The sequence below is a fragment of the Mirounga leonina genome, unplaced genomic scaffold (genome assembly GCF_011800145.1).
Source record: "Mirounga leonina isolate KUSES-001 unplaced genomic scaffold, KU_Mleo_1.0 Mir_101595, whole genome shotgun sequence".
In the NCBI taxonomy this organism is placed as follows: domain Eukaryota; kingdom Metazoa; phylum Chordata; class Mammalia; order Carnivora; family Phocidae; genus Mirounga; species Mirounga leonina.
Genome location: NW_023270158.1, coordinates 16232654 through 16259198, shown reverse-complemented (window position 1 = coordinate 16259198; position 26545 = coordinate 16232654). Strand labels below are relative to the sequence as shown.

Here is a 26545-nt window from a genome sequence, read left to right as displayed (position 1 = left end):
TTGTTTGCTTGTTTTTGCTTTTTCCCCAAATTGGCAGAATTTTCACCTCCCAAAACGTGGGGCATATGTACAAGAGATTTTCCTAAGTTACTGTTGTTGTTGTTTCCAAAACAGTGGGAGTTTTTATGCTTTCTGTTGAAATAACAAATGATCTTTGTTTTGTCCCTTTTTTCCTCAGCTGACCTGAATAATGTCAGGTTCTCAGCTTATAGGACTGCCATGAAACTCCGAAGACTGCAGAAGGCCCTTTGCTGTGAGTATTAACTGGTGCCTGAAACACATGATGGTTCCTCTTGGCTTTAAAAAAAAAAAAAAAAAAGTGGGTCCAGGGGTATTTCCACTTGGAGAGGGGAGAAATAGCTCTCGCAAGTCCAGCTGTAACATAGAATTCCCTTTTTAAAAATCTTTTTGGCCTCGTGTGCCCTAAACTGTTTTGTTAGACTGCTAAGAATCTCTCCTGTCACCATTCATTCCTCAGCTACTGATGTTGAATTGATAAGATATTGATAATTTATATTTTCCAACTAAGGGCACTGGCATCCAGAGTTACCTTTATGAAACTTGAAATCTTTCCCCCTCTCCTACCTTTATTTCTTCTTCTAAAATGTATTTTAATGGTATTCTACATCTGCCTTAGCCAAACCACATTGCGCAGGTGTGAGTAGGTTATTAGCTTGAATGCCAGGGTTCGGATGGATGCTGTGATGGAGGACAGATGACAGGTTAGTTTCTCTGCTTTTGCTCATTATCATACAGCAGTGGGGGAAATCTGGAAGTGTCCTGTAGTTCCATGTCTTCATCTCATGGTTTATGTATAACCATCCGTTATCATCACAGTTAATTAGAACATGTTGCTTGAAGGCCTGATTGATGATAGAGCCATGAAACAGACAGGCATTGCCCCAGTCCCTACCCTGATGGCCCTTGTAGTCTAATGAGGGAGATTAAGGGTGTTCATAAAGTCTGGAGACATAGGTGAATGTATATAAGATCATTGTGAATGTGCACAGTCTGTTAAAAAAGAGAAATCAAGTGATACCGTGTCTTTGCCACACTTGATGGGCACCTGGAGGAAAAGTGAAGAGATGGTTTCAAAGGCCTATATTTAGCCGTGTGACAGTGGAAGAATGGGGTACTATGAGAACAGCCAGTTGCGGGGGTGAGGTTCAGAGAGGCTTTGCTGGAAGAGGTGGTACCTAAGTTCTGTGCATCCCGGAGGGTTAGTAGAGCTCACTCTAGGAGGAGTGTTCTAGTCAGAAGGAATAGCGCATGCTGATGCCTTCAGGAACTGAAAGTACTTGAGCACAGCGGGAGCACAGAGTCCCAAGGAGGGGCTGTGGTGAAACATTTGGTGGAGAGAGAAGTGGGAGGTGGATTGTAAAAGGTTTTTCAAATTTATGTCAAGAATTGAGAGGTCAGTGGGGAGCCACGCAAGGGGGTGACACAATGGGATTTTCCTTGAGAAAGGTCATCATGGCCATGCAATAGAGTGTGGATTGAGGGCGGGGGTTGTGCAGCTGACGAGAGGGACTGGTGGAGCAGTTCTGGGCACTGGAGGAAAGGAGAGAGGTGGAGACAACTGAGACACACGTAACAGGTGACATTGACAGGCCTTAGTGATGAACTTGGTGGGGTGGGTGAGGGGAACTCAAGAGAAGCTATGAGGTGCTCGCTTGGGGGAATGGTGCACTTGCCTGGGAGAGGTGGACATGAAGCTGTGATGCTCAGGAGAAATAGACAAAAAATATTTAGGACTCTTCAGCATGTAGAGGCTCAGGGAGAGCGTGCACAGGAAGAGGAGAGTATGTAGGCTATAAGAGGGAATTGCCAAGAAGTGGCCAGAGGGGGAGAAGGAAGATACCAAGAACTCTAGTGCCATGTACTGTGTGGGAGGAAAGAAGTGGCCAGCCACCAGGGGCAGGTGGGCAGGGAGGTCAGCATGGAGTTGGTGCAAGTGCCCATTGGATTTAGCAACAAGGAGGTCCTTACTAACTTCAGTGAGATTCTCAGAAGCACGGTGGAGATGGCGAGGTGGGCTTAAATCGGAAGCGGATGTAAAGACCATACTGCCTGGTCGGTCTTGGAGAAATTTAGTTTGAAAGGGGGAGGGAAAGGAGGGTGGCAGTTGGCTGCCATGGACGGAGGCGTTAATGAAGTATACATACTTATAAGTTGAGAGACACTTGAGTCCATTTAAATGAAGACGAGAAGAAGAGAGAACAAGATAATAAAAAATGGGACTTCTCAGAGCATAGGGGAGGTAATCTAGGAGCCAAGAGAAAGCAGGGGCATCTCTCTTCCACTGTAATGGGGGGGGAGAGGGCGAGGCAGGGATCTGTGCAGGTCCAGGTAGCTAAGGAGATCTAGGGGCCGGAGGGTACAGGAAGCCATGTGGAGGTTTGTTTTCTGCATGGAGATAGAGTTCCTCTGCTGCAGTTGGGAGCAGAGGGTGATAGGGTTGTGAGTGGGTTCACCTTTCTGGAGAAGAAGAGAGAAGAGGGCTGATGTGAGCAGGAGTCCAGTGCACTCGGTGTTCTGTAGCAGTACCAAGCTGCACGGGTGTGGGATTGCTCGGGGCTCACTCAGTACTCAGGAGCCGGATGGGTCCATCACAGGTGGGTACACAACAGCTGGGCAAGAGAGGGGGGGATTTGGGCAAAAGAGTGGTTAAGTAGCTGAAGTGCTGTCTGTCAAGGCCACGTTGTCATGTGGAAGATGGTAGTCAGGAGGTAGAGGGATCAAGGGGCTGACTGTTGAGGGAGGCATAGGAAGAGGTGGTGTGGAAGTAACTGGAAGGCTGGCAAGTTGTGGTCAGAGAATAGCATAGCTAAACATTGTTTCATGAGTGGAACAGGTCCAGGTGACTGCGTCTTGGCTATGACCATTTGAGTGGGTGGTGTAGATGTGAACTTGTGTGGAGATGAAACAGGAAGTTAGGGGAGTGAGTCAAGAGTGATGCCCCAGTCATCCCTGCCTATGTTGAAAACATCCAGAATCGGGGCCAGAACCAGGCAAGAGAGAACTGTGAACCTGGGCTGCCAAGCCTTCGGGAATGAAGGCGCCTGACCAGAGGTCTGCAGAGGCTAACAGGCAGTCAAGGACGGTTGCTGGCGTGTGGCTTTTTACCCAGAGAGGGAGAAGAAATGTTCCAGAAGTGAAATTACTTGGGAGGAGAGAGTCAGCTTTTCCTCTTTATCTGGGCCTCTCCAGTCCTTAGCCCAAAGCCCAGCACACGGTAGGTAGGGTTTCATATGTTTCCATGGAATGGATGCATGAGCAAAAGTAAATTGAGGCTTCCATTTCTTTACAGCTTATAGTCTGAAGCTATCGTTTTTTCAGCTATATAGCTGCCAGGTTTAAGTGGTTTTTAAAGGTCTCCCCAGACCTGGGATTTCCTCAGGGACCTGTTAATGTACCGTAGCTGGAAAGAGGCCCATTGGGGTGGGGCAGAGTCAGAGAGCTGGGCGGAGAAAGTCTTCTGCCTCTTTTTCTTCTCTTGGCCCTGCCCCATCCCAGAGATAATGCTTTCCATTGATAAAGGGGTAATTATGAACCTGTTACTGTAAAGCATTATTATAATAGAGTATCATCCTGTGAGATCCTAAAAGTTCAAAAGAGATAATCAGCTGTTTCAGGTTATACTTTGAAAAAGCCCAGAAGTAGACAAAATGGAAAACCTTCTGGTAGCTGTCCTTTTCTGTAATGTTGCTTTGTCCCTTGGATTTAGGCATTACCCACTGCTGCTGTTAAAAAATAATTCTGTTCGGGTGCCTGGGTGGCTCAGTTGGTTAAGCGACTGCCTTCGGCTCAGGTCATGATCCTGGAGTCCCAGGATCGAGTCCCGCATCGGGCTCCCTGCTCAGCGGGGAGTCTGCTTCTCCCTCTGGCCCTCCCCCTCTCATGTGCTCTCTCTCTCTCTCTCAAATAAATAAATAAAATCTTTAAAAAAAAATAATTCTGTTCATAAATATCTCATTTTATCATTTCAGTTTATGTTAAAACTTCTAATAAATGTTGGGAAAATGGGGGAATTTGATATTACAAAAAAGTTTGGCCGTTTGAGGTTATAGCCTTGGAGTAGAGTTAAGCTCTGAGGGTAGGATGTAGAATTTCCACTTTGAAACAGATTTGAAATTCTCAGCCTTTGCTTCCTGAGCATGACTTTTCTCCCATTTGAAAAAGATTTAGGTACAGCCAAATTAGGGTGTGTATTTACCTAAATTACATACTGGATTCTCAAGAATGGCAGGAGAGTTAAACATATCGTATGATTACAGAATGAAGAGTTCGCCAGGCCCTTTATTCTTGAAAACATGTGTGGTCACATTACTTAACTAACCAGTAGATGATTTATGAATTTCCTCTTAATTTGATGTTTGCTTAGGTTTATCTTCTGGCCTTTCTGTCATTTCAGTGCCTGCAAAGCCATGATCAAGAGCTATTGTCTGTGGTACAGGCAAATAAAACTTGGCCTGGCTAGCTCTTCCAACTGAAGGTCGCTTCTACCAACCTTGGCTTTAATGAAAACTAATGATGTTACCTCAGTGATGTCCTCATGCCAGGGAAGAGTTTGAATTACTGATGTTTTAGGAAATAGGCAGTGCTCCTGCCATTACGCTTTTGGTCATCTTTTTGCACTTTGCTATCAAAGCTTCAATATTGCAGAAACCCGAATAACATAATTCTATCCACTATCGAGAATTTGCTATTTAAGTTGCAAGCTTCACCATTGGCCTGTAATGTCCCCAGTTTGTAATCGGTTTAATGTTGCATGACTCCATACTGCCTTTCAACACACTGTGAGTGAAAATGAAACTCGGCAGAAAAGCAGAGACAAAGAGAAAATCTTGGTAAGAGGGATTTGTAAGCTGCTTCCTACGGCTGATACCAACCCCCCCCCCCGCCCCCGAGAGTTAGGAGGAATATAATCTAAACTTTTTCTTGGTCAGTCTCTAGTTCTGATGACATCCTAAAGGTGTGTGGCTTCTACAATTAAAAATTTAGCCAACTTTTGGGGCGCCTGGGTGGCTCGGTTGAGCGACTGCCTTCAGCTCAGATCATGATCCTGGAGTCCCGGGATCGAGTCCCGCATCGGGCTCCCTGCTCGGCGGGGGGTCTGCTTCTCCCTCTGACCCTCTTCCCTCTCGTGCTCTCTGTCTCTCATTCTCTCTCTCAAATAAATAAATAAAATCTTTAAAAAAAAAATTTAGCCAACTTCTAAGAGCAGATATAAAAATGCACTTAACAAAGCATATGTATTTAGTTTATTAGCGCATGGTGGGTTGGAGAGCCCAAACCATAGAGCTAAAGGTACTGCAGTTGATAAATGTGACAGATACTCTGCAAACAAGAAATAGCGATCAATTTGCTTCTGTTCAGCAATGGAATCGCATAGTAGAGAGATTTTGTATGGCCTGAAGTTACCTGAATAAAGTCACGGCTGCCCGACTCACCCTCACTACAAAGCAGGTGAAAGACTTGCTCCCTTCTTGGTGAAACCACCTCACCTTTTGAGAGGGCACCGAGGGTGGCCTTTGACAGGGTCCCGTGGCTAACGAAGACCTCCAGGATCCACGACAGCATAGCTTACACATCTTCGGTCTAGTGCAGGGAAAGGCCCCAGCCTGAAAGCCAGGATGCGTGTCCATAGCCACAGGCTGCCTCGTGGCAAGGCGGCCCGAGACGCCAGGGTCATTATCTTGTCCGGCCCCCACAAAAGTCCATTTTTCTCATATAGGTGAGAGGTTCTTTTTCACATAGGTGAGAGTCCAGGTCTTATTCGCAACAATCGTGAGGACCAGAGCCAAGAGAATTTTCTCAGCTTCCATGGTCTCACAGATACCGGTGCCCCAAGAGAGAGCTCCTATGATAGAAGCTCTCTTGCTCCCAGGGGAAGTACTGTAGTCCTTTTTCAAGTGTGTCCAGTACCCATGAGGTGCACACTAGGGGAGGAATGGTTGGCCTTGAGTGGTGGTGCGGAAGCTCTTTTAAGGAGCACCTTGTAGCTTCCCTTTCCAGTCACCGTTCTAGGGGGCTTGCCATCCTTAACCTTCCTTCCAGAGTTGGGTGCCCTCCAAGTGCTGTTTTTGCACCAGGAGGGCTTTCCCATCAATGTATCTTTTCCCATTCAGAGCCAATTCTATCTGGCCGGGGGTTCCTTGCCCAGCTCCTTACTCACCTTTTATTCTCTTCTATTTTGCTCGGCCCCATGCTCTGTGGTCCACCAGACACGTTGTTGCCATTGTGTACTCACATCTTTACTATAACTGGGAGATAAATGTGAGATGCAAAAATGTCCAGTCACCCAGGCTAACATCATATGAGTCGTCATCGCTCCTAAATAGTTGTTAGTGTGCTTATGCCACAGAAATTTCCCTAATTGTCCGCATCACATTTCTGGCTTTTAGTCACGGGGATGTGGGCCCACCAATTTAGGCTTATATTCTTCGTGATCAGAGTGTTCCTGTTGTCCCTCCACCCATTTGTGGCTTTCCTCACATACCACAGGTCAAATAGCTATTTTTTTTACACATAATATTTGTGACAGATGACATGTATAGCATTTGACCATCTACCATATACCCAAGACCTTTCTTAAACCTTCAACATCACAGTGGCCACACAGTATTCTTTCAGATTATCATAAATCAGTGTTCTCCAGATTCGACTGGGTAAATATTCCCACAGGATGCTTTTCAGCACAAGTCCTTAATAACAGATGTGTCCTGTGAAACAAGAACCAAAAGACACAGCTACTTCAGTTTTGCTCCGCAGACTCCTGGTTATAATCAGAACTCAAATCTCTTCATCCAGTGTGTTCCATAGATTGGCCAGGTGCCCTCTTCACTTCTGGACTCTCTCCCCCACCCTGCTTCTTGACTCTTAAAAGAGACAGTTGACTCATAGCTCAGGGAGCATATATTTTTTAAATTTTTTATTGTTACGTTAATCACCATACATTACATCATTAATTTTTGATGTAGTGTTCCATGATTCATTGTTTGTGCATAACACCCAGTGCTCCATGCAGAACATGCCCTCTTTAATACCCATCACCAGGCTAACCCATCCTCCCACCCCCCTATATTTTAAGCCTCTTTCTAGGCACCAGTGATGTTGGGTTTTTCCCTTTTGTAACACCCAAGGCATGGCTTTGTTCCCTTCAGTAACAATCTGACCTTTCTTCCTCATCATCAATTTTAGTCCAAACCTTCCACCCACACACGAAGTATGTCCCTTGGGTTCAGCCACTTGGCTCGTGCATATTGAGCTGGTGGCAAGATGAGGCCTAGTGGGGCTTCCCCTTCAATCTCCTCCCAATGGTAAAGGGTCAGATTAGGTTAGTACAGAAAAACGGGGTTACCTTGTTCTATGCAAAAAAAACATTTGTGGACAATCAGCTCCAGCTAGTTGAGGGGTGGGGAAGGAGTAATCCATTGCATCAGTCCCTGTAGAATTCTTACATTTACGTTCCAACTAATAGCCATAATATCCTGTTTCAGAATATTACCAGCCTTTGAGACACTCAACTGTATCCTCAGTCCAGGGACTGCTAGGTATGGCATTGAAAAAGAAAATGTGAAGTCAGAAACACCTGTAAGTCCCCCACTTGAATTATCTTAATTGTAAGTGGTCTCACAGGTGTAGCGCATTTATCAAAGTGAGAGTTACCCGGGTTCCTTTGGTTAGATCTCCATCTGCAGGCCAGAGAGAGTGAAACTCATCTGAAGGAGATCTGAACTTCTTAAGAGCTTTGCCAATACATCCAAGGAACAGAATTTTTAGACGACCTGTTCTTTGCTGTCGGCTTGCAGTTCCTTTCTAATCGATTCTATTAGCTCCTCTGGTTCAGGTTCTACCATTTCTAGATTCCACTAGAAAGTTCTGTCATCGATAACCAGTATCAAAGCCTGTGCTACTAAAAATCAAGGGTAGCTTGGCAACAAGCATCAATGGCTCATTTTCATCCTTTCTATCAGAATCCTCTTTTTTTCTTTTTCAGTAATACTGTAGCCATATTTTTAAGCTAAGGATCAGTTGGGGGGTCTCCTAAACAATCTCACGCCTGACACTGATTGCAGTGGGAATAGCAGTCGGGGCTCAGTTGCTAAAGAAGACTCACGGAACCCAAATGACAGTGTTTAAAAATTTACAGTTCATTATAGGAAAAGGCTATAATATGCCATCAGCATTAAAAGCAGGATCAAAACCACAGGCTGCCTCACAGCCTAGGGTCCGGAGAGGCCCGGTGCAAGCCCAGTGTGCCCGCTCTCTGGAACAGCGGTACCAGGATGCACTTTCTCTCTTGGATCAAGAACCACCGATGTAAGTACAAACCACTTTGGAAACCAGGGAGCATGTAGTGGAGTCTCATACAGGGTTTCTTTTCTTTCTTTCTTTTTTTTTTTTTTTTAGATTTCATTTATTTATTTGACCAACAGAGACATAGCAAGAGAGGGAACACAAGCAGGGGGAGTGGGAGAGGGAGAAGCAGGCTTCCCACTGAGCAAGGAGCCTGATGCAGGGCTCAATCCCAGGACCCTGGGATCATCACCTGAGCCGAAGGCAGACGCTTAAGGACTGAGCCACCCAGGCACCCCTCATACAGGGTTTCTTAAAGCCTTCTGGTAACCTGGGCATATTCTTCCCACGTAGCCGGTCCCATACCCTGCAACCTTCATGGGTCTCCCCCAAACCAGGTAAAAACAGTCAGTGTTACTTCTACCAATAAACAGTAATGATAAGCCGTAACCCATGGCTACAGATCAACACAGGAAGGCACTTCTTTTCATTGCTTTGATCAAGGCTCTGCATTGTGTAGCCTTTTAGCAAAAAAAAAAAAAAAATCTTAGGCCAACTCCAGAGCCTTTGAAATTAACCCTCACAGCACAGATAACCACATCAAAGTGCCCCGACTTTCTTGCTGGGCAAAGATGTGCTGGGAAAGTCCTTCAGCCTGAAGTGTCAGCTGCCTGGAGAATGGCATGACGTCACCGGCAGCCTCCTCTTCCTACAGGTGCCCGCTGCCTGGGCACGAGCTGGCAGGCACACAGCACTTGTCCCCCGGTGCCCTCCCCTGTCTCTGCACAGATGAGGTTACGGGATTGTTGGTATATTAGCACAGAGTCTCTGCATTGACCCATGGGATGAGCTTGGGGGTGATGTGGGCACCGTGAGACTTACTCTGACTTTCTGGTGCTTCTCTTTTGTCCCACTGTTCTCCCTGGTAGAGAACTTGGGATGGTTTTCTTTTTCTGTCAAGTCTATAAGGGCACCTTCTGCAACCTCCCTTTGTGCTCTTCACTATGGACCTCCACGTGTCCTGCTATAATTCCCAGAGGGAGGCTCCTTCTTTCTGGTCTCTGCTTTCTCAACTACAGACCGATTCTAAAGGTGCTTTCTAGTCCTCAGAACCCAAGAGGCAGTAAAAGACAAAAAAAAAAAAAAAATCGGCTTCAGCTCCTCACTTGTGGCATTTGTAGAAAGGAGTAGAGTTAGCATTGGAATCTAGAATGTTGAAAGGGCAATTACTCAGCAGCCAGAGCCCCAGGAGCCATTAATGGGATCCTGTGCTCAGTCTCCCCCCCACACACACACCGCTTCATTTTCTGTTTTTTCTGCTTTTCCTGAAGGACACAGAGGGTCCTGGAGAGTAAGTCTTTTTGTCCTGTCCCCACCCTCTCTCTGTCCCACAGCCCTCATGCGGAGGGACACCAATGAATGGCCCCTATTTCTCAATTATGTCAAAACCTCTAGCATCCTCTACTGTACAAATAATTTTTGAAAGAGTGGGTATCTTAGCACATGTTTGGTTTTTATATGGCTTTAAAATATAGTCCCTAGTAAGAAGATAAAGATATTCACCTCCCAATGGAAATTCCTAGTTTGAGGTTAAAAAAAAAAAAAAAAAAGTTACACAGAATTGTCTGCTGCTTGCTTTTTGAGGCTTCTAGAAACAGTGAATCATTATGTTTAATGTTTCATCAAAAAATCTCACTGTATTCTTTCAGATGGTCATTTTGAACACTTAAGTGCATGTCTCTGTGGCAATTAAATTGTCCCTATCGATTTTCTCACCTCTTTTCAAGTGCGTAGTATTGGCTATGGATGTCGACTAGAAGTCTTTGAAAAAATTGTTCCACGAAAGGGGAATTCTGTTTGGTACGTTTGTGTTCTCCAGTCTTCTGTGAGGGCCCATTCTCCTTTTTAACCGCATCTGGTTTCAGCAGAGCTCACTGTGCAGTATTTCTCCCCTCACTGTGTCATCTCTGCTCCTGTTCTTCCAGAGCAGTTGCCTTGCTCCCCTCTGGAGCTATTTAGACTCCAAATTTTCTATTCTGTGTGTTACCCACTCACCTGTACAGAGATGAGAGTAGACTCGGTAAAAAGAAATTCGTGCCATGTTGCTACTTGGTTTGCTTCCATCACACGAGTAAATGAGACTCAGTACAAACCTGAGTCTACAAATTCTCCCTTGTTAGTTCTTGTATCCTTAGATGGAAGGCAAAATATTTATAATGATTAAGACAGAGTAACAAGAAAATGATAGAAAAACTTCAGACCACCCATAGCTTCCTTCAGTCTACAAAGAATCGCGCTGAGAATATTGACATTTGGAAGAAAGCCGTTCCTCTCTTGCACTCACGGAGATGGTGAGCTGCTTTTTTAAATGTTCTCACCACCTGAACATTTGCCCCCTAAGCAAGTGCAGCACACAGAAGAGGAGGGACTGAGAAAGTTGGGAGTCCGCTGTCTGTGTCCCTCTCCCCAGGCTGCCTTGTAGCCCCTGCTTGCTGGGCCCTTCCCTCCTCCGGGCCCCCTGACTTTTTCCATTATTATTATTATTATTTTTTATTCTTCATTCTTTTTCCTACCTGCCTCCCTCTCAAATCAAGTATGTTCTTTCCTACCACTTTAAATAAATTCTCGGCTTCCGTGTAAAGAGGTCATCTCTCTGTCCTGAGAGTATTTTAACACAAAAGGAGTGGGGCCTTTGCTTTGATAGGGTGAGTGCTAGTCCGGGGCATTTTCGGGAAAACTGCGTGGAAGCCACAGAGCTTTACTGACTGGGATGAAAGACAAAAACCCCTCCTGTTTCCACCACCAGGTCTCCTTCTGGCTTCCAGGGAAACTTCAAAGGTTACTATTTTTCTTTTTTAAAAGAGAAAAACGTGCATGACATAGGTATGAACCTGCAGAGGTATTAACCACTATCCCCCTCCCCCACTTCAACGTTTAATTAGAACTCACTACAAATAACTAGTAAAATACATTGAAGTCTTAAATTTGCATCTGTTTAGCATCGGGCAAGCTGTTTACTGGCTGGGATGGCCCAGGTTTATCTGCAACTACATTTAGAATTGTACTGTCTCCTCCCACTAGATGCGCTAGAGATTTACTTAATTACCATTGATTCTTTTGTCTCCAAGGACTGAGAATTCAGACCAGAGTTTAAGTGTATAATAAGGTGTTAGAAAAGCACCCTTGCTGCATTTCCAATTTGGCTAATAAATTGGCTTTAGAGAAAAGCATCTTCCCATGACATTTGGGAGTAAAGCTTGTGATTGAGGTCTCGCTTTTGTTAAATTTTTGTCTTGCAGCATATGAGTAAATAACACTTCAGAGCAAGGGAATCCACCCCCCCCCCCATCTTAGAAAGTTCTTAGAGGACTTGAAAAGTACGTTGTAAAATACAACTTGAAGGTGAGAGAAATAAGTGAGCCTCAAGTCTAAAAAATGAGTAGATTATGCAGTTACTTTAGTGTCTCTTTCGAAAATTTTAATCAAGTTGATGATTTTTTCACCTAATATTAAGGTAGCGCAGAGATTGTGAGGTGACTGAAATTTCAAGGTGAAAAACGCTTAATGATTACAAATGCATAGCTGGAAATAGAATTTACACAACCCTAACCATACAGATTAATCAAACTGACCTTCCCTAATACTAATCTGAAAAGGTATTGTCAGGAACTCTTTCAGAATTTCTAGTAAAACAGATTTTTTCTTACTCAGAATGTGGAAATGACTCTGTTCCCATAGAACATTCTAGGTTCCCTGAACTCTCTCACGAATACCCCTGTGCTTCAGGAATGGAAACTTTCCCCGCCCACATTTTTCACCCAGTGCCATCGAGATTTCACAATAACCTCAGATCCTGAATACTCCAGCCAGGAAACTTAGAGCTGGGGGGTGGAGATTTTTTTTTAAAAAGAGGATAGGGTTTGGGTTTGGTGTTCACTAAAGAGTACGAGACAACCCGACCAGGATTTTCCAAGGAAAGGGAAAAAGAGTGAAAGGAGGATTTTCCCCTCGGAATCACTTGTGATTTTTTGTGGCTTTTGCAGTGGATCTCTTGAGCCTGTCGGCGGCCTGCGATGCCTTGGACCAGCACAACCTCAAGCAAAATGACCAGCCCATGGACATTCTGCAGGTCATTAATTGTCTGACCACTATTTATGATCGCCTGGAGCAAGAACACAACAATCTGGTCAACGTCCCTCTCTGTGTGGATATGTGTCTCAATTGGCTGCTGAATGTTTATGACACGTACGTATGGCAAGCTCTTTACGGACTCTGCCATGGGAAGCTTAGTTTCCAGAATGGTGCGGGTGTAATTAGCATCACAACAGGGGCCCCAGTCTAGAAATACCGTCCTCAGGATGAAAGGTTCATGAAGCCCTGTGAGCCAGTGCTGTCCCTGTGATAAATCATTTTTGCATTCACTGAAGCTGAAAAATATTTGGATGAACTAGGAGGTAAGAGCTAGAATGTAGATTGCTCTCAGAAAACAAACAAAACCCTGAGATACTCATTTTTCATACTCATGTTTCAAATAGTAGAATGAGTCAGTGTGTAGCCTTTTCTTGCCTGTGTAATTTGAATTCCTCCATCCACTTCGGGGGCGGCTCCCACTCAGTGGCAGAAATGGGTGTGCTCTTGGGGATGCTGGCACACCTGTCACCAGATCTGAAGAGCGTTCGCTGATACGCAGGAGCTTTTTGCGGAAGATCGTGAATTGATAAGCCAAACAAAACGAGAACAAGCCCTTAATGGAGCCAACTCGGCTTCTCAAACTGAGGAAGTTTTATAGCGTTCTACAGAGTTTCTGTTCGACACCTCCCTTCATCACTCTCTTGGAGAGTACTTGTTTCTTTCTTTTGGATTGCACACAGGAGGTATCCCCAGTTCTTGTTTTTGTCTTGAGCTCACTGAAGGCAGTTGAGGAGGGTAGCAGACAGAATTGGTTTGAATTTTGACTGAATTCTTCTTAGACCTTAAAATGATTGCATGCCTCATTTCACATGCCAACGAGAATTATCCCCCTTTGGAAATCTGGGAAGGTTTTCTAAGAAGAGGTGCATTTCCGCTGTTTTGCCTTTGTTGTAGATTTCTGCCACCTCTGTGATTAAAATGTATACTTTTTTCCTTGTTATTTTGATAAGGTAGTCCTTTTTGAATTCCAAGACCACCTGGCTGTTTAATTCTGATAATTATTTACCAAGCCCTTGAACATATTGGATTTTAATTGTGGATTACCCTTAACATTTGCTCTGATAAGGGTTTGTACTCAGGTGTTCCTTCACATACGTTTTGGCAGTGTGCTCTTTGCAGATGACGTCTGAGTATATAGAACTTCCCTTCTACCTGCCTCACAATTACTTGGGGACAGTTTTAACTCCTTGAAGACCTGAGTTACACTTTATGAAGTTTAGTTGTTAAACTTTAATTTGCCTTTTTTAAAGAGGTGAAAAGATAAGGAAACCTTCCAATGATCGTAATTTGGTTAATGGATTAGGATCCTGTTTGACTAAGGGATTTAGTAAATTGTACCAGTTAAAAAGTTGAGCACATTGTTCACCCAAAGTAAACCCAGTTGGGACATATTGTTTGCAGTTTTGAAGTGCTAGGTGGGAAAATTATTCTATAATCTCTCTCTCTCTCTCTTTAAGCACCATGTAAGGTTCACTTTCTTTCTCTCACAAGATAAAAGCTGCGAATTATTGAAAATCGTTTTCTACAAAATGGAACATTTTTCATTTTCGTGTTCCATTTTTTTCCCACAGATAAAATGAACCATTTATAAGTTTGTCATGAGGAATGCTTTATTTCAGCTTTATAGGAAAAGTGAAAGTGTAAACATATTTAAAACACCGATATAGCAATAGGTTGTTTTTATTTTTATTTTTATTTTTTTAAAGATTTTATTTATTTATTTGAGACAGAGAGAATGAGAGAGAGAGAGAGCACATGAGAGTGGGGAGGGTCAGAGGGAGAAGCAGACTCCCCGCCGAGCAGGGAGCCCGATGCGGGACTCGATCCCGGGACTCCAGGACCATGACCTGAGCCGAAGGCAGTCGCTCAACCAGCTGAGCCACCCAGGCGCCCCTGCAATAGGTTGTTTTTAAATTGCTCTTTAAGATCATATATTTGAGTGTTCTTTAATAGAGGATTTTGTATTTTTCTTAAGCTAAATGTGTGTATTTTATAGTATGTGGCATGTCGCCTCGAGTGAGTGAGTGTCTTCTCAATCAAGGGCAGTCTGATGCCAATCTGGGAGTGCTGGGTTTTCCTTGGGGGGGGGCTTCAATAAGCACAGTAGTAATCCTCCCACTGACCAACTTAAACACCCAGGGGGCTCTCCATTGAATAGAAGGATATTTCTTACTCTTTTCATGTAGAGCTACTGTTACAATTCAAGTAAGGGCTTTTTTTTTTTTTTTTTAAAAAAAAAAAGGATTTTATTTATTTATTTGACAGAGACGTAGAGAGAGAGCACAGATAGGCAGAGCGGCAGGCAGAGGGAGAGGGAGAGGCAGCCCCCCCCCCCCAGCAGGGAGCCCCATACGGGGCTCGATCCCAGGACCCTGGGATCATGACCTGAGCCGAAGGCAGACGCTTAACCGACTGAGCCACCCAGGCGCCCCTAAATAAGGGCTTTTAAGAATTGAAAACTTGGTAAAAGTTCCTGGGTCAAAGTGGTCACATTTCCATTGCATTCTAGGCCATGAGCCAAATAGATAAGGCAGATAACAAAGATAGTACATAATGAATAGACAAGTTCTTAATAAGACCATTGGTTTCATACAACAGTGGTCAGTAGAGTTCCCGTATCCAAGGGTTTGTTTTTCCTTTTTTTTTTTTTTTTTCTTAAGAAGTGTTTACCATCTACTAAAGTGTCAGTAATTGTTTTCTGGTTTGATTATTCATAATAGGGGACGAACAGGGAGGATCCGGGTCCTGTCTTTTAAAACTGGCATCATTTCTCTGTGCAAAGCCCATTTGGAAGACAAGTACAGATGTAAGTCATGTGTATTAACTCTGTTCTTTTTTTTTTTTATTTTATTTTTATTTATTAGAGAGAAAGCACTTGAATTAGGGGTGGGGGGTTAACTCTGTTCTTTTATTAACGTTGGCTAATTACCCCAGTTTGAGATGGGGAATGCCTTGCGTTGCGGTGACAGTGGGTTCCTCTTGTAAGTTACAGAACTGCTTTTTAGTGTCCTAAAACTTGGTTTGTGCCGTTGTCTGTCAAACACGAAATGGCAGGTATTTAAATAGAGAATGAGGATTAACTCCTCCAGTCCAAGTATTATTTTACATTACATCGACTGTGTCTGAATAAAACACATGTTCCTAGAGGATAAAGTCTGATTTCCTAACCCCTTTGGAAAAGTCAGAAAAATAAATGTGAAGGTTTAATCCATGCCCTTGCTTAGTCTTTGGATTCTTATTTAAAGAGTACTATCTGGCATTCGTGTTCCAGAAACATTGTTTATTTTGTAATCATCTTACTGCAAGTTGTACAGACATATCCACTTCTGTGACGTGACTAACATTTTATTACGTGAGACACAGATCGCTTGCCATTTCTTACAGGGTAAATATCACCTTATAGAATTTCCTTTTGGTTAACTCTTGGGTTCTTCGACTTAAACTGTGTGAATCCAAATGAAAAGCAAATGCTAGAGGAGCAATGGAAGCGAGCGTTCTTTCCTTTCCCATTGTGAAGGACTGTACTTGTTTTTCACCTTTAAAGGCTTGTAAGAAGTTTTGATGGTAGGAATATTAAGCAAACCTCGCCTATCATGTCATTTCTCTTTTCCCCTAATGTCTAGCCACACAGGGCTGAGATGTGCTGAGCTTAAGGATGGGCAGGAGATAAAAGAGAATGAATTTCTCCAAAGCCCCTCTGTGTCCTACTGCTTATTTCCCCCCAGGAGTAAGCCACAAAATACACAGGCCCTTTTAGCTCTCACTTTTATGTCGTTTTCACTTGAGTGTGTTTTGTTTTTTTTTTTAATCCTCGGATCCAAAGAAAGAGAACTGAACGGCTTTCATTAACCATTTAAAAAGGTATTTTGGGTAAAGTAGAATATTTCTGTGGGTTTTCCTTCTTTAAATAGTGGAATTACTTACAGGTTAGTTTGTCACCTAACCTTATCAATGGTATGGTACCAGCCCATTGTAATACCAAAGGGAGCTTTGAGCCTGTGTTTCAAATGACTAAGAGGGAACTTGTTTTGAGGTTGGTGACACAAGAATATGAACTTCAAATTGGGACAGGTGAAGAGAATTCATAACTTTGAAAAAAAAATCTGTGCATGTGTATCGGAGAGGTGGTAGAAGGTGTGCGTGCTGCCTCGCTTTTGTCACTGACATCTTAGATACCTGGTTAAAATATTTAAATAGAGTTTAAAATGTGCGTATGAAAAGGAAAAGCTTCCTTGAATTTCCTTTTGTTGGCAACTTTTCTTTGAATACAAGGTATGATTGAAATGATTTTATTTCTGAGAACAAGACATACATGGGAAGTGTTGGGTGTGTTCATTCATTCCGTGACATTTCTCATACACAGCTGACCAAATATGGCCCCTGCTCTCATGGGAGTTATCATTTTTCAGCCACAAAGACCGGCATGTATTAGATCAATGACAGTATAAAGTGATTGGAACTAAGTTACAAATATATACAGGAGCCTGTGGGAATACATGCAACAAACTCAATGATCTTAGGACTTCATAAAGAAGTTCCAATTTGGGGTACATTTTTGAATCTCTCATGTCCAAAGGGGATGGTGCTTTGGACCAGTTACATGGCTCTTACTGCTAAAATATTTATTTTATGATAGTGGTTACATCCTATATATGAAATAGTTCCCAAAGGATTACGTTTTAGCTTAGGAAAATTTAGGTGTCAAGACTGTATGTAAACTCACGTTTCTTGCAGGACTGTAGTTTATTTAAAAGCTGTCACGCTTTCTGTATACACACAGTGATGATTAACTTGATCCATAAAAATAGTAAATGTGCAGATGAGCGTGAATTAGAAGGAACCCCTATCTGTGGGAATACTGGCTGCTCTCAATAAGTAGTGCTTGGAATTCAGGTGGTTGGTAGGTTCTGCTAGCATCGACGTGGTGCTGCTTTTTGATTATTGAAATGCTCTTCTTCCTTTTGTAGACCTTTTCAAGCAAGTGGCAAGTTCAACAGGATTTTGTGACCAGCGCAGGCTGGGCCTCCTCCTGCATGACTCCATCCAAATCCCAAGACAGTTGGGTGAAGTCGCATCCTTCGGGGGCAGTAACATTGAGCCGAGTGTCAGGAGCTGCTTCCAGTTTGTGAGTTATTCACCTTCTTAAGTAACTTGTTTCTTTTTTTGCATTTTAGAAATTAATGAAAAAATAAAAACACACAACTTGAGTTTCTCACATTAGTTCCCGTGTAGGCAGTTAGGAAGGGATTGATACTTGAAACCTCTGAAGGCAGTGGCTTCTGGACTCTGGGTTTTGGGAGAGAGGACAGTACAGACGAAGGAAAAGAAATCTCTACAGTAGGGACCCTGTGGTTAATAAGGTACCGGGAGGGAAGGGAGTCTGCGGTGGTTCAGCAAGGGAGGAAATAAATCTCCAGCCACAGAAATCCTTTGTAAATAAGAAACTAACTTTTGTAGGTGAGTCTTTTAAGTTTCTTAGCCTTTTTTTCCTTTATTCTTTTTTTTTTTTTTAAAGATTTTATTTATTTATTTGAGAAAGAGAGGCAGCACGAGCAGGGGGAGGGGCAGAGGGAGAAGCAGACTCCCAACTGAGCAGGGAGCCCGATGCGGGACTTGATCCCAGGACCCCGGGATCATGACCTGAGCCGAAGGCAGATGCTTAACCGACTGAGCCACCCAGGCGTCCCTGACTATCACTTTTTGAAGTTGTCCTTCTGTAGCTTTGACCTTCCTCTATAATCTGAAGGCCTGATTGGTGACTCTGCATATAACAAGGTCAGAAGTTTATGCTCTGCTGGTGTCCATCCCTAGCCCAACACATGGCTTGTCCATTCTCTTATCCCATCCTGGGGCCTCTTCCATACCACAGTCAGTTCCCCCAGAAACATCCTCTTCCAGCACTCCATTGAGAGACACATAGGCTGTTTCCATTGTTTGCTGAGGTAGGTAATGCTGCAGTGAACATCTTTATGCATTTAGCTGTTTTCCTTGGTTGAAGTTTTCCCTTAGGATAAATTCTCAGGAATGGGATTACCAGACTAAAAGAGTTTTGTGGCTTTTGATACATATTTCCGGATGGCTTGTTGTCAAAAGTTGTTCCTCTTTGTAATACCACCGGCCCTGAAAGAGTGAGATATTTGCAGTATCCAGTTATTCACAGTGGTCTTTGGTTGGTTGGTTGGTTGGTTTTTGTTTTCATGCTAGGAGCTGTTTTTCTTTTATGGGGTTTCTCAATCCATAGTGATCCCATGAACAATAGAACTAGCTCTAGAGATCACCAGATAACCTGGTTAGACCTGTGGTCTTTGACCACAGACTAGGCTAAAACCACAGAAGGCCTCCCAGGCAGAATGTTGTGAATATTTAGATGTTTAAAGCCGTTTGAGCATTCATTTAAAAGTTAACCAGGCACACCGACGAAATGCCCACATAATAAGCCACCTTATTTAGCGTTGGACATACTGTTTGGATTGTTGTGCTAAAGTTAAGGCACAGTAGCTAGAAATGTAAAATAGATGTGGAGAAATAAATCCTTTTTTGCCTCATGCTCAAACTTCCCAAAATGTAAATAGATTATCAGTACCTCTAGATTTTTTTTTTTGTACTCTATTCCAGAATGGAGACACAAGTAATTTTCATGAAATGAATAATAATGGCCACAAATAATCCAGATTCATTTTTTTAAGTCCAGTTAGAAAACAACCTGTAATGGCCTGAGTTGTTTTTCCTAAGCATTGTTTTCTCTTTAATCAAATTTCAGTTACTCTTTAAATTTCTAGCTGTGAAGCACACACGTGTTGATATAAATGCATAGGCACACAGTTATGTGTGTACTGTGGCTTGGGTTGAGAGTAAGGGTCAGAATGGAAGTCTGCCGACAGCCGACAGACATCAAGAACCACTGGAGCCCTTGTCCCATGGGCCACAGGACTGCCTGGGGCTGCAGCTACCGCCACCCTCCCTGCAGACTCTCGCTCTTTTTTAGAGGGAGAGAATCTCAAGCAGACTCCCCACTGAGCATGGAGCCCAGTGGGAGGGGTGGGGGGACTCGATCTCATGATCATGAGATCATGACCTGAGCCAAAACCAAGAGTCTGACGCTCAACTGAATGAGCCACCCAAGCGCCCCCTGGCTCTTTTTTTAGTTGAAATATACAAAATACTTGACATTACACGGTGTAAATGTAAGGTGTACAACACGTTGACTCGATACATTAGTATATTGTAATGTGATTGCCATTACTGTGCTAGTTAGCCCTGCTATCACGTCGTATAATTATCATTTCTTTGGTAGGAATAAGTAAGATCTCGCCTCTTGACTCTCTTGAGTGGGAGTCAGGACAAGGGGTCACCGAACAGAAGCTCTGCCTTCCCAAATGCTGTGCCCTTATCAGGAGCCATGTCCCTGTACTTCCACGTGCCGCATCCTTTGGCTGGATGCCCCCCGTTCTTCCCTGACCACATGTCTCTGTCTTGGTAATAGCAACGCTGTCTTTTCAGTGTCGAAACTTGCAATTCAGTCTGTCCTCACATATTTAGTGAATGTGTTCTGGCTAGCCAGTCTCCAAGCTCTTGGGAATGTCTTCTGTGAGCCTGGGGGGGACATCTGTCAAGAGACGAACAGGGGTAACAGGTGGATGTTATTTTCTTCTCTCTACTCTATGGTATTTTCTGAATTTTCTTCCTTGAATATTCAGAATTAGGAAAAAATGAGTAAAGTGCTAACTTTTTTTTTGTTTTTAAGAGAAAGAAACCTCTTTCGTCTGATCTCCTTCCTTGCCACTCTTACTATTTACTACACCCTGACCTTGTCATTGCTCTTACTGCTCTTGTACTGGTTTTAGAGAAATGTATTCGCTGTATGATAGCATGTGTCAAAATCCGTTTCTTCCCATGGCCCCCTGAATAAATCCTAATTTGTCTGATTCTCACACCTTTCCTAATCTGTTTCCATAGCTACCCACTGTTGGCTTCCACCTCCATGAAACGGCGTCTCCCTACCCTTTGAACCTACTATGCTTATAAATATCGTTACCGTTGCTACTGATAATCATACCTGCTATTTGTTCACATGAATTCTGTCCTTGAATCTCACCAGTCCTTTGAGGAGAATGAAATGGGCAGGCCGTGGGGGTTGTGTTTTTCTTGTTATTTAAATGGATGAATAATTTACCTCTGCCCCTCAAGGCCCTCAACTGGCAGAAGACTTTAATTCCTACTCCTGTGTCCCCAAACCTCCACTTATCACCTCAGTCCCAAATACGCATATTTTGATTCTGCTCCCCACCCTCCCGAGGTGAAATAATAGGGCTTTATTCTGGCTCCCTGCTGGAATACAAGATGCCATAACAAAAGGGGAACATACAGGACTTGGGGGTAACAGGAATGCTCATTTTTAAAGAAGTTGAGTATTGGCAGTGGGATGTTACTGGTAGGATGTTGGGCACGTTCTCGGTGTACAGAGCCAGGCAGGGTTTATGTTACTTAGGTTTGGGAAGCCTCTCGACTTGCTAGCCATTTGCAATCAGGTTCAACCGATCCATTTTGTTTCCTTCACGGTCGCCATCCTGGCCCTGGTGTGCTCTCCCTCAGCCAGGTGCTCTGGCGGGCACCTCGCGGTTCCCTGTGCACCGCAAATGAAAATGTGCAGTTTGCTGCAGCGAAAGTTAACACTGGTGAAAATGCCCTTTGCCCTTTGTTTGACGTGTAAAGACCTTGGGACTGGGGCCAGGCTGGTTCCTTCAGCAAGGTTGTGCTCAAAGACCTCTGTTTCTAAACCTCAGGAAACAGGAGGGAAGTCCTTGTTTTCTCCTACGAATGCATGCCTTCTATCCAGAAGGAGAAGTTGACTTCAGAAGAAAACTTACTTCTTTCGGGTTGGTACAGTTAGAAGGGTGTCGCTTCTGATTCAGGCAAGAGCCTAGGAGCGGCCGGGAGAGAGGGCTGTTTGCACGTGCCGGGCTCACTGGGCAATCTTGCAAAGCTCTCCTTAGCTCAGGTCCGGTTCTCTCCGGTCTGGACGTGGATGCACAACAGGATGAATGGACTTTAGTACTGCTGAACTGGCCGCTTAAAAATGGGTAAGATAGTAAGTTTTAGGGTATGTGTACTTAACCACAATAAAGAAAGTTAGGGAAGAACCCCAAAATAGTTCTAAATCAGAGAGTAACGGAAATCACCATCACGCTCAAGTACAATGTTTTGCCTATATTTAAAAATCAGTATAGGTCTTTCAAGGAATTACCCAGTAAGCCAGGACCTGAAGTCATATCTGTGGCTATCAAAAAGGAGAATTATCCATAAATGTATGGATTTGACAGTGGTATCTTCTTTGAGAGTAAATGAGGCAACAGGATAATGTTTCTACTGTAGAAGCTTACTGCAGTCAACACATGTAGTGGGAAACTGACTCTTTTGGGTAGTAGAAGTGAAGTATTCATTTGACAGAGACAGAGCACAAGTGGGGTGAGGGGCAGAGGAGAGGGAGAAGCAGGCTCCCCGCAGAGCAGGGAGCCCGATGCGGGGCTCGATCCCAGGACCCTGGGAGGCAGACGCTTCACTGACTGAGCCACTCAGGCACCCTGAAACTAGTTTGTTTCAATTAACACATCATCAGGTTGTTCTTCAGTTCATAATCCATGGAAACAGCTCTATTGTCAGAGTGGAATGATCCTTAGGACCTGAGTAAGGCTGGGCATGGCCCTGACAGTGAGTCACACAGATTGCCCAAAGGAACCTTGGAGACTCAACGCATGTCTCCTTTTTCTGCTGAGAAAACTGAAGCCCAGAGAGGCAGGACTTACTACATTCTACATACTGCAGTTGTATCGTGTCCCATCTAGACAGAAGGCCTAAGTTCCCTATGTTCCAAGCCAGTATTTCCTTCTGCTAAACCATCTGAGTGGAAATAGATGGCTTAACTGGTTCAAATACCAGACTGAACAAAGAGCTAAGAAACATGATCCCTTATGTGAATTTTTGGTTATAATAGGATGACACGGATAAATGAACACCCTTATCACTACCACAGTGCATGTGTACGTGCACGCTCACACACACCACGCATGCCCCGTGATCTTTATTTAGGCTATTCTACTCCCAATGGCAGGTGACTAAGTCTTCCTGCAAATGAAACCAACTAATATTGCCTTCTAAGTGGGAAAACTTTATACCTTTAAGGGACTCCACAAAAGAGTCATGTATCTGTAAATTGGTATTTGGCAGTGCCCTGAGAAGTACCCCCGTCCCCCATGATAGTTTGTAGAGTTTTCTTCTGTAAACATTTTAGGGACTTCATTGTTGAGATGGATTCGAGTATACCAACTTTATATTCAGTTGGCTTCACCTACAGAGCTTGGGCACCAGATTCTGTTTATTTTACATCTGTTTCCTGCCTCCTGTATTCATGCATTCAAAATGAGTAAGTTGCTTTTTCATATGTCCTGTGAATTTTTATATTCGTATGACAAAAATGAATATCATCATTGCTGTAATAGCAAATGATACAGAAATGAGAATAAATTACCATTTCAGCTATTGAGAGCAAGTCTCTCTCTCTCATGTAAATAATCATTCCAGAAAACCTGGAGAAGTGAGTGGCAGAGTGGTTAGGTGCATAGGCACTGAAGCCAGCTGCCTGGGTTCAAATCCCAGCTCTGCTGTTTTTTAACCTTTCTGGCCCCTGTGCTCTGGGGATGCTTGGGGGGGGGGGGGCAGTGAGCCAGTAAAGGCAGAGCGCTCAGAGTTCTTGCAGACACATGGGAGGTACTTAGTACCTGTTAGCTTCCGATGATCTAAAGTGTATTGTAACTTGAGCATATCCTACCAAGATTAAGAATTCCTTTTATCTATAACCGAGCATCTGTGGATTCGATTTTAGAGACTCTCGACATACTGTTTTCTCTCTGAGTGTGAAAATACCATGCCAGGACACTTCTGAATCAGTTTGACAGCGTTCCTCATGCCAATTGATCACATTTTATATTTTCCATCCTTAAAATAACTCCTAAAAATTATACTTTGCTTAGGTTGCCTTCAGCTTTTTGTTCAGTAATCGAAATATGGGCTCTTCAGTTCCATAAACATTCTTTTTACACCCTTTTGGTGGTAAATGTTGAACTCATGTTTCCTTGAACTCATGATGGATACTGACTAATAACTACAGTAGTAGTAACTTACTACAATTAGGTATGCATAGAGGTAGTTTCACCATGCTATTGGGCCTGCTTATGGACAGAATTCCTGCAGATTTTCAGGAAGGACCTTTTATCTCAGAGTATTATCAATATTGTCTTGAGTTGACTCTTGCTTCTCAATTGCTAGGTTTTTTTAATTACCAACTATGGTGGGTTTAGCTTCATAGTTATCCATTTAATTTGTTGTGGTTTGTGTGGTTAACTTCTCAGTGTGGGGTGATGGTTATTTTCTTCAGTATTTTGAGGGTAGGTTTGTGTTATAGTTGAAACCTATTTCATTCATACACTTAAACTGCTAAAGAAGATAATTGGTGTCCTTTTGCTCAACATTTTTTTTAAAAAAAAGATTTTATTTACTTACTTGAGACAGAGAGAGAGCACCAGCTGGGGTGGGGGCAGAGGGAGAGGGAGAAGCAAACTCCCCGCTCAGCACCTAGCCCTACACAGGGCCCTACACAGGCTCAACATTCTTTTTTTAAAAAAAGATTTTATTTACTTACTTGAGACAGAGAGAGAGCTCACCAGTTGGGGTGGGGCAGAGGGAGAGGGAGAAGCCGACTCCCCGCTCAGCACCTAGCCCTACACCGGGCTCGGTCCCAAAGCTAAAGGCAACTGTTGAGATCATGACCTGAGCCAAAGTCAGACACTCAACTGACTGAGCCACCCAGGCGTGCCTCTTTGCTCAAATGTCTAAAGTAGTACTTCATTGTTATGACCAAATTTCCTCCGTCCTTCCTTCCTCCCTGCCTTCCTTTCTCCCTCCTTCCGTCTTTCCCTTCCCTTCCCACAAGAGTTGAGTCAGACGTGCTAATGAAAACAAATTTTTTTGAGAGCCATGCATTCAGTTGGAAGAATATTCTAGATTTCATCAGTTCACCATTAATTCTAATTCACACTGAAACTTACCCAAAAAACTCATGGAAACAAGGAAACATGAGTTCAGTATTGCCATTTGCCTTTTTCCTTGTTTGTCACTGGCTTATAAATTGAATTTTTAATGGAAGGTTCTTTCTACAAGGTTATTTAAGATGAGGGATAGTGTAGTACTTCCTCCTGTGGTGTCCTTATCTGTTTATCCAGGGTCCTTAGTGTATCTTGATTCTCAAACAGCTAGAGGTTTTTTGTTTGCGGTTGGGTTCTTTTTTTGGCATTTGATAAAATATTATTTATTTTTTTAGAGGCAGGTGGCAGAGAGAAAGAGAGAATCTTAAGCAGGCTCCATGTCCAGCACAGAGCCTGATGCAGGGCTCAGTCTCACGACCCTGAGATCACGAACTGAGCCAAAATCAAGAGTCGGACTTTTAACTGACCGAGCCACCCAGGCACCCCTGATAAAATAGTTTTAAAATCTTTTCTATCTTTTTTCAAAGCTACATTTTAAAAAAAGAACCATGCAGTTAAATTTATTCCGGTGGTCAGTTCTATGAGTTTAGACAAATGCATTGTTTCACCATCACTCCAGTCAAGACACAGAACATTTCCATCACCCCTAAAATTCCCTCTACCTTTGTGTCATCCCGCCTGCTCCCAGTTTCTGGAAACCATTACTCTGTTTTCTGTTCCTATGGTTTTGCCTTTCCCTAAACTGGATTTCAAATGAAGAGTTAACATTATATCTTGAACTTTAGCCAAACATGTCCTGATACATACTTGAGCAAGTATATTCTGTGATATATATATGTGTGAAACTTTTCTGTTAAGTAAGAACTCTCTAGCATAAATTAATGTGGAGCATACTTATGGATTTGCATAGATTTAAAAATTTGCTTACGTTCCCTGGAGCCATGGTGTTAATTGGTTTACTAGTCAGGTGGAGTGGAGAGCCTGAGGTCAGGACAGTTGTCCTTGAACATGTAAATGAAGAGTGGATAATCACTGTGTGTTATTGTTTGGGCTGATTTTATCTTTAATGGGTAATTCAGAGTCCTGATTAATATTTTAGAACAGTGACTGCTGGCCTCCAACCTGCTCATTATCTTCAGAACTTTAAATAAAATACTTGATTTCTACCCAAGACAGCAGTTACAGGAAGCCTTTTACTTCTTCTTGTCTCACAAATACAACTCTTGACCTCTCCATCTTTATTTCAAACATGAAAAATGTCTGTGAATGTGGGGATTTTTAAACTTTTTTATGCTGAAAATTCAGAAATACCTTGGAAAAGCACATCTAGGCAGAGTATGAGAGGATGTTTTAGGCACAGTGTAGCTAAGAGAACAGAGAGGAAGTCAGTTTGGTGTTAGGTTTGTATTTTTTGAGAAAAGTAATCCTGAAGAGCTTTTCACGTTTTATACCAGTGACATCAATGCTATCTCCCCCCACCCTTTAACAATTATTAAAGTCACTCTTTGGCACCTGGGTGGCTCCGACCGTTGGGCGTCTGCCTTCAGCTCAGGTCATGATCCCAGAGTCCTGGGATTGAGCCCCACGGTGGGCTCCCAGCTCAGCAGGGAGCCTGCTTCTCCCTCTGCCCCTCTCCCTGCTTGTGCACGCGAGCGCTCGTGCGCGCTCTCTCTCTCTGTCAAATAAATAAAATCTTAAAAAAAAAAAAAAGGCACAGTTACTCTTACCCTCCCACCTGCCTTGCCCTCCCCCATGAAGGGGTGATTTGGAAGAAACCGTGGTTTCCAACCAGCATTTTCTTTTGGAAAAATTTCAAGCATAAAAAGAATGGAAAGGCTAGCGTAGTGAGCAGCCATACATCTCATACATACAGCCTTTGGTGAGCATTTTATCCCACGAACATTCCCCTTCCTCCCACTCACTCCGTGTAGGTACGTGTATTTGAATACACACACAAGCGTGGTTTTTCCCTTTACTATTTAAAAGTCAAAGGACATCACAACATCAAACATAAA

The 26545-nt window shown here is 43.3% G+C and overlaps 1 protein-coding gene across 13 annotated transcripts in view; it reads left to right on the top strand.

Moving 5' to 3' along the window:
* DMD (dystrophin) overlaps positions 1-26545 on the top strand; it is a 1717438-nt gene that overhangs the window by 1611363 nt on the left and 79530 nt on the right. For all 13 annotated transcript variants that reach the window (XM_035001266.1, XM_035001277.1, XM_035001248.1 and 10 more), the window contains 4 exons: positions 179-253; positions 12345-12546; positions 15213-15298; positions 17460-17617. In XM_035001266.1, coding sequence (XP_034857157.1) covers positions 179-253; positions 12345-12546; positions 15213-15298; positions 17460-17617 — 521 coding nt within the window. The remainder of the gene's footprint in view (positions 1-178; positions 254-12344; positions 12547-15212; positions 15299-17459; positions 17618-26545) is intronic.